We start from the raw sequence: 8941 nt of genomic DNA on the forward strand, positions 1-8941 counted from the left end.
TCTTGCCACATTCATTACACTTGTAAGGTTTCTCTCCAGTGTGAATTCTAGTATGTTGTGCCAGGTGTGAATCACGCCCAAAAGCTTTGTCACAAACCTTACATTTGTATGGTTTCTCTCCAGTATGAATTCTCCTGTGTTTTTCAAGGCTTGATTTGCGACTGAAAACTTTGTCACATTCTTCACATTTGTAAGGCTTCTCTCCAGTATGAAGTCTACGATGGCAGGTAAGGGATGACTTCTGACTGAAGGACTTGCCACACTCATTACACTTGTAAGGTTTCTCTCCAGTATGAATTGCCTTATGAATTACAAGGGCTGAAGTGCGACCGAAGGTCTTGCCACACTCATTACACTTGTAAGGTTTCTCTCCAGTATGGAGTCTACGATGGCATGTAAGGTATGACTTCCGACTAAAGGTCTTGCCACATTCATTACACCTGTAAGGTTTCTCTCCAGTGTGAATTCTCCTATGTCTTTGAAGGTTTGATTTGAAACTGAAAGCTTCGTCACATTCTTCACATTTGTAAGGTTTCTCTCCACTATGAGTTCGCCAATGAACTGCGAGGTATGAACGATGTCTGAAAAATTTGCCACATCTATTACACTTGTAAGATCTATCTTCATTATGGATTCTCCAATGATTTGCAATAGTTGTAGCATTACTAAAGACCTGGTGACAATCATTACATTTGTAAAGTTTCCCTATACCATGGATTGCTTGATGGTAAATAAGTGCTGACTGCCCACGAAAGGCTTTGCCACACTCATTACACTTGTAAGGTTTTTCTCCAGTATGAAGTCTACGATGGCGTGTAAGGGATGACTTCCGACTAAAGGTCTTGCCGCATTCGTTACACTTGTAAAGTTTCTCTCCAGTATGAATTATCCTATGTCTTTCAAGGTTTGATTTGAAACTGAAAGCTTCATCACATTCTTCACATTTGTAAGGTTTCTCTCCAGTATGAAGTCTACGATGGTATACAAGGGATGACGTCTGACTGAAGGTCTTTCCACAATCATTACACTTGTAAGGTTTCTCTCCAGTATGAATTCTCTTATGTCTTTCAAGGTTTGATTTGAAACTGAAAGCTTCATCACATTCTTCACATTTGTAAGGTTTCTCTCCAGTATGAAGTCTACGGTGGTATACAAGGGATGACATCTGACTGAAGGTCTTACCACACTCATTACACTTGTAAGGTTTCTCTCCAGTATGAAGCCTACGATGGCGTGTAAGGGATGACTTCCGACTAAAGGTCCTGCTGCACTCATTACACTTGTACGGTTTCTCTCCAGTATGAATTTTCCTATGTCTTTCAAGGTTTGATTTGAAACTGAAAGCTTTGTCACATTCTTCACATTTGTAAGGTTTCTCTCCAGTATGAAGTCTACGATGGTATACAAGGTATGACGTTTGACTGAAGGTCTTGCCACATTCATTACACCTGTAAGATTTCTCTCCAGTATGAACTGCCTTATGAATTACAAGGGCTGAATTTCGACTGAAGGTCTTGCCACACTCACTGCACTTGTAATGTTTCTCTCCAGTATGAAGTCTACGATGGCATGTAAGGGTTAACTCCTGACTGAAGGTCTTGCCACAATCATTACACTTGTAAGGTTTCTCGCCAGTGTGACATCTACGATGACATGCAAGGTATCGCTTTTGATTAAAGACCTTGCCACACACATCACATTTATACTGTTTCGCTCCTAAAGGGATTATCTGATGTTTCCTTAAGACTGAGCTATAATTAAAGGCTTTGCCACTTTCAGTACATGGGAAAGATTTTTCTCTCATGTGTACTTCCTGCTTTTGTGTGAGTAATGAAGAATTCAGGAAATTATTCCCATAGTTATTAGATATATGGGTTTTGGGCCTACAAGAAATTCTTTGGGCTGTTGAAAATGAAGAAGCATTGTTGATAGACTTCTCAATGCTTTGGGATGTTGAAATTAAGGAATCGTCGTTGATAGACTTCTCAACTTGATTACCAATCTTCCCTTCGGGCTGAAATATATGCAGTTCAGATAGATGCAAATGAAAGTTTAATCCAAGCTGATCTTTAATAGGTTTGTTTCCATCATGCGTTTGATCCTGTCGGTTTGTACTACTCGTCAACTCTTTGAGTTTTGTCATGGGTGCTTCATGGCTATTTCTTTCATCTTCTTTCCACTGAAACTCAAAATCACGAATATCTTTCTCCATTTCCTGGAAGCAAAAATCTCCAATGTGATGAGGTTCACGTCTTTGCATTGTCCCTCTGTGGATCACCTCTGTATTGCCTTGTGCTGTTGATGAGAACTCCTTCATCATGCATTTGGAAGAGATATCTACAAAATATAAACACCAATAGGTTTCCACTTAAGTACAGATGGTATATAATACTGAAATGTGTAAATAGGACACAAAAAGCAATACTTATTTTAAACTTCCCAAACATTATCTTGAAAGTTTAGGAACAGAAAAGGGTAAGATTCTTCAATAAATAAAGGGCGATTACATGTGCTTGAAATAATGTCTACGGAAGTCTATTTGCAATATCATGTCAAAACGCTGACAGGGCACAAACGTGTATAAGCCTGAAGTAAGGAGTATTTTTCCACTGTGACCCTAAACTGTATAAGAGTTTGCAAAAAACATATCACTGTCACATCAATGAAGAGAAAAACATATTCTTCATATTTACAGCATATTTATTATATACAAATAAATGCTAAAGGACCACACAATATACTATATTGGAAAATAATCCACAATAAGCTCATGTAAGGATAACCAAAATCAATGAAAATTCTGTATTGTCAAATAGTCATAGCACTGAGAAGATAAGAAAACATTACAAAATTAAGCCAGGCGTGGTGGCCCATGCCTGTAGTCCCAGCTACTCAGGAGGTTGAGGCACAAGAATTGCTTGAGTCCAAGAGGCAGAGGTTGCCGTGAGCTGAGATCGCGCCACTGTGCTTCAGCCTGAGTGACAAAGTGAGAGTCCACCTCAAAAAAAAAAAAAAACAAAGCTAATACAATATTTTTCTGAACAACTGTTATAAAATTACTTCTATTCATGCAGAAAAGGCATGTTGTGACATTTAAAAAAATTGTTTGTATTTTTATATTTTTGAGATGAAGTCTCACTCTGTCACAAGAGGCTGGAGTGCAATGGCCCAATCTTTTCTCACTGCAACCTCTGCCTGCTGGGCTCAAGCCATTCTCCTGCCTCAGCCTCCTGAGTACCTGGGATTAAAGGCATGCGCCACCACGCTTGGCCAATTTTTGTATTTTTAGTAGAGATGGGGTTTCACCATGTTGGACAGGCTGGCCTGGAACTTTTGACTCAAGCAATTCACCGACCTGAGCCTCCCAAATTCCTTTAGAGGCGTGAGCCACAGCGCCAGGTGGCACTTTGTGACACTAACGAGTGGAGTGTTTCAGTTATATTGCATACCACATACCGAAAAGCCTTATGTACAGTCATAAAAATTAATTAGTAAAGTAATATAACACATAAAATCAGCAAGCAAATAATAAGTACATTTATACAGCCAACGGAATTCTAAACAATTCTTTGTTAAGAAAAAAACCACGGCCGGGTTCACACCTGTAATCCCAACACTTTGGGAGGCTGAGGCAGGCAGATTATGAGGTCAGGAGATCGAGACCATCCTAGCTAACAATGTGAAACCCCATTTCTACTAAAAATACAAAAAAAAAAAAAATTAGCCGGGTATGGTGGCGGGTGCCAGTAGTCCCAGCTACTCAGGAGGCTGAGGCAGGAGAATGGCATCAACCCAGGAGGTAGAAATTGCAGTGAGCTGAGATTGCGCCACTCTGTCCCAAAACAAAAACAAAACAAAACAAAAAAATGAAAGAAAGCCATAATTTCCACTTACCAGCAGCATACAGTATAAGAACTGAAATACATGTTAAGGATCACTACCTTCTGATGTATGAGATCAAAAAAATACACAGCATTATGAGGAATTAAGAAGTGACTACTGGCTGGGCGCTGTGGCTCTTGCCTGTAATCCCAGCACTTTGGGAGGCCAAGGCAGGTGGATCACGAGGTCAGGAGTTCAAGAGCAGCTTAGCCAATGTGGTGAAACCCTAACTCTACTAAAAATTCAAAAAAATTAGCTGGGCATAGTGGCGGGAACCTGTAATCCCAGCTACTCAGGAGGCTGAGGCAGGAGAATCGTTTGAACTCAGGAGGCGGAGGTTGCAGTGAAACGAGATTGCACCACTGCACTCCAGCCTGGGTGAGACTTTATCTCAAAAAAAAGAAAAAAGAAAAAAAAGAATTGACTAACAATGTCAAAAGGTGCAACTATGATATCACAACTACATTTATGAAACAGCCAGGCCATATGGCAATTCTATATATATGCATTGACCTTAGTTATCTAGTTCACTATGCACAAAATATAAAACATAGACTGTGTACTGGGAAAATTTATAAACTGGGATCAGAGAAAACATTGTATAAAACAAATTGCACAATAAAACCATAAACAATATGATGCAGGCTCCCTGGTCTGAATGTTCTTATTGAACAAAAGCCACATTCAGAGTTCTTATTCTCCAATAGGATGTTCCTGCAGATGGGACCTTTGAGAGAATTTGGTCATGGGTGTTGACTACTCATGAATAGGACTAGTGATTTAATAAAGAGATATTAAAGAGCTCACTGCCTGTTCCTGTTTCCACTATGTCAGGACACAGCAGGAAGGTGGCTGGGCTAAACCACGAGGAAGGCCGTCACCAGGAACCAACTTGGCTGGCACCTTGCTCCTGGATTTCCCACTTTCCAAATTCATGAGAAATAAATGTCTATGCCGTAAACCTCCCAGTTTAAGCTATTTCCTTTTTTGTTTGTTTTTGAGACCAAGTCACGCTCTATCACCCAGGCTGGAGTGTAGTCGCACGATCCTCCTGCCTGAAGAGATTCTCCCACCTCAGCCCGGAGTCTCACTGTGTCACCCGGGCTGGCGTGCAGTGGCACAATGTCAGCTCACTGCAACCTCCACCTCCCAGGTTCAAGTGATTCTCCTGCCTCAGCCTCCCGAGTACTTGGGATAACAGGTACCCACCACCATGCCCACAAAATGTTTGTAGTTTTAGTGGAGACAGGGTTTCACCATGTTGGCCAGGCTGGTCTCAAACTCCTGAATCAGGTGATCCACCCATCTCAGCATCCCAAAGAGCTGGGATTACAGGCGTGAGTCACCCCACTTTGTATTTAGTAGAGTTGCTGTTTCACCATGTTGGTCAGACTGGTCTCAAACTCCTGACCTCAAGCGATCCACTCACCTAGGCCTCCCAAACTGCTGGGATTAGAGGCGTGAGCCACCTCGGCTGACCAGTCTAAGCTATTTCTGAGAGGACAGTGAAATGACTGAGACAGGAAAAGGAGCATCTCATCATCAACATCACCGAAGACTGGCACATCTGATTAAACAAAGGAAGTTTAGCGTCTGAACTGTAAATCTTGCAATACTTGAAGCCAATCTAAAAACAATAACATGTTTTAAAAACTTTGAGGCTGGCTGAGCACGGTGGCTCACGCCTGTAATCCCAGAACTTTGGGAGGCTGAGGCAGGAGGATCACGAGGTCAGGAGATCAGCAGCATCCTTTCAGCACCTTCCTGGCTAACACGGTGAAACCCCATCTCTACAGAAAAAAAAAAAAAAAAAATTAGCTGGATGTGGTGGCACGTGCCTGTAGTCCCAGCTGCTTGGGAGACTGAGGCAGGAGAATCACTTGAATCTGGGAGGCGGAGGGTGGAGTTAGCCAAGATCGAGCCACTGCACTCCAGCCTGGGCAACAGACAGACACTCAGTCTCAAAAAAAAAAAAAAAAGAAAGAAATGAAAGAAGTCTAAAGAGTAACTCCCACCCACAAATATACATAAAGTTCTCCAGTAAAGGTAAATAAAGACAGACAGGCTGGACGCGGTGGTTCACATCTGTAATCCCAGTACTTTCGGAGGCCAAGGCAGGTGGATCACCGCCTGAGGGCGGAAGTTCGAGACCAGTCTGACCAACAAGGAGAAACCTTGTCTCTACTAAAAATACAAAATTAGCTGGGCGTGGTGGCACATGCCTGTAATCCCAGCTACTCAGAAAACTGAGGCAGGAGAATCACTTAAACCCGGAAGTCAGAGGTTGCAGTGACCCGAGATTGTGCCACTGCACTCCAGCCTGGGCAACAGAACAAAACTTCGTCTCATAAATAAATAAATAAGTAAATAACCAAATAAAAGGACAGAAACTTGTATAAGTGTACCTTTTCTTCATAATTCAACTTTCTTTCCTATTATTTAGAAGAAAACAGCATGAGAAAACACCATACATATGTGATACTGAAAATGCAACATACAGAAAATAATTCTAACATAAATAACAAGGAGTTCTAGAGGAGAAAGAGTAGTTTTTGCAGGTTATGAAAATTTTTTTTGAGACAGGGTCTCACTCTGTCGCTCAGGCAGAAGTGCAGTGGCATGATCTTGGGTCACTGCAACCTCCGCCTCCCGGGTTCAAGGGACTCTCCTGCATCAGCCTCCTGAGTAACTGAGATTGCAGGCACCCACCATCGTGTCTGACGAATTTTTGTATTTTTAGTAGAGACAGAATTTCGCCATGCTAGCCAGACTGGTTTTGAACTCCTGACCTCAGGTGATTTGCCTGCCTCGGCCTCCCAGAGTGCTGGGATTACAGTGGCACTCTTGCGCCACCGGGGCACAAGAATTTTTTGAGCCCGAGAAGTGAAGCCAGCTGCAGTGAGCCAACATCGCACACAGCAGTGACGCTTTGGCGACAGCGTGAGACTCCATCATAAACAAACAAACAAAGGTCGATAAGAAGGGAGTCAAACATGTCTCCATAAAAAAGCAATTAAACACAAAAAGTAATAAATGAGAAATGAAGAATAAAAACAAACCTACAAGAAATACAGATAATATGTAACAGAAACGCAACGGTAAGGTCTTCTCCATCAGTAATACTTCAAATATAAATATTTAACTCTGCACTCAGAAGGCAAAGACTGGCTCAATCAACAGGAACCAAGTACATGTTGTCCACGGAAGACTCATATTAGCCCTAAGGACACACATATGCTAAAATTTAAAAAATAAAAACCAATAATTAGGTATGGGGGTTGGCGGCTGTAACCCCAGCTACTCAGGAGGCCGAGGAGGATGTGCTGAGCCCAGGATACCAAGACCAACTTCAACAACACAGCAAGACCATGTCTGCAAACAAAAACAAAAACAACACCTACAAAACAAAAAAAAACTAAAAAAGTAGCTCGGCATGGTGGCACGCACTTGTACCAGCTACTGGGGGAGGCTGGGGTGGGACAATCACTTGAGCCCAGGAATTCAAGATTGCACTGAGCCCTGATCACACCACTGCACTCCGCCCTGGGGGAGAGAAACACTGTATCTAAAAAAAAAGAGAAAATACAAAGATACACAAGGACGCATCCCCACTTCTGGAGGGAAGTTATCCTCACCCAGGGAGACCAGGTTCCTGTAATTCTCCAGCATCACGTCTCTGTATAGAGTCCTCTGAGCAGCGTCCAGGCATTTCCACTCCTCCTGAGAGAATTCTATGGCCACATCCCTGAATGTCAACAGACCCTGAAATGAAAACACATTTTAAGGAAATGGTTATGGGAGGAGTTCTTATCTTTATAGAAAATGAGAAGAAGAGAGAGGGGAAAGCGTGGATTTAATTGTAGAGAAAGTTCTGACAGCCAAGTAAGGGATGTTTAACCACATGATGTTTTCTGAGTTGTGTTTTATTACACTTCTTTTTTTTTTTTTTTTCCTGAGATAAGAGTCTCGCTCTGTTGCCCAGACCAGAGTGCAGTGGCACAATCTCAGCTCACAGCAACCTCTGCCTCCCAGATTCAAGCAATTTTCTTGCCTCAGCCTCATGAGTAGCTGGAATTACAGGCAGGCGCCATCACACCTGGCTAATTTTTGTATTTTTAGTAGAGACGGAGTTTCACCATGTTGGTCAGGCTGATCTTGAACTCCTGACCTCGTGATCCACCTGCCTAGGCCTTGCAAAGGGCTGCGATTATAGGCATGAGCCACCACACCTGGCCTTATTATACCTTTTGAAGAGGTCACAATACCCTCTCAGTATGAATTTCTGATGTTTGTGGATAATACAAAAGAAATGAATACAGGAGCAGGGCACAGTGGCTCATGCTTGTAATTTCAGCATTTTTGGAGGCTGAGGCAGGCAGATCACCTGAGGTCGGGAGTTTAAGACCTGCCTGACCAACGTGGAGAAACCCCGTCACTACTAAAAAAGAAAAAATACAAAAAGTATCCAGGCGTTGTGGCTCATGCCTGTAATCCCAGCTACTTGGGAGGCTGAGGAAGGAGAATCGCTTGAAGCAGGGAGGTGGAGGTTGCGGTGAGCCGGGATTGCACCACTGCACTCCAGCCTGGGCAACAAGAGTGAAACTCCATCTCAAAAGAAATAAAATAAAATAAAATAAAATAAAATAAAATAAAAATCAATGCAGGTTTCTCCTTATAGAAATGTTAGAAACTTTTTTTTCTTTTTGAGACAGTCTTGCTCTGTTACCCAGGCTGGATTGCAAAGGTGCCATCTCAGTTCACCGCAACCTCCACCTCCCGGGATCAAGTGATTCTCCTGCCTCAGTCTCCCGAGTAGCTGGGATTCCTGGTGCGCACCACTACTCTTAGCTAATTTTTGTATTTTTAGTAGAAATGGGGTTTCACCATATTGGCCAGTTTGGTCTCAAACTCCTGACTTCATGATCCACCTGCTTCAGCCTCTCAAAGTGCTAGGATTACAGGTGTGATCCACCACACCCAGCCCAGAAACGTTTATTGACAATGCTAGTGACATTCAGTATCTAGATGAGACAGGGTATGAGTGATATCTTCAGAGATG

The 8941-nt window shown here is 42.5% G+C and overlaps 1 protein-coding gene across 1 annotated transcript; it reads right to left on the bottom strand.

Moving 5' to 3' along the window:
* Positions 1 to 6: 6 nt before the first annotated feature.
* On the bottom strand, positions 7 to 7713 carry LOC111529195 (zinc finger protein 845; the record flags this gene model as incomplete). Its single annotated transcript, XM_023196089.2, has 2 exons — positions 7518 to 7713; positions 7 to 2337 (listed from the first exon to the last, which is right to left on the bottom strand). Coding segments are annotated over exons 1-2 (2365 nt in total), but the record flags the coding sequence as incomplete, so codon positions are not given.
* Positions 7714 to 8941: the final 1228 nt, after the last annotated feature.

This window comes from Piliocolobus tephrosceles, unplaced genomic scaffold (genome assembly GCF_002776525.5).
Source record: "Piliocolobus tephrosceles isolate RC106 unplaced genomic scaffold, ASM277652v3 unscaffolded_33200, whole genome shotgun sequence".
In the NCBI taxonomy this organism is placed as follows: Eukaryota; Metazoa; Chordata; class Mammalia; order Primates; family Cercopithecidae; genus Piliocolobus; species Piliocolobus tephrosceles.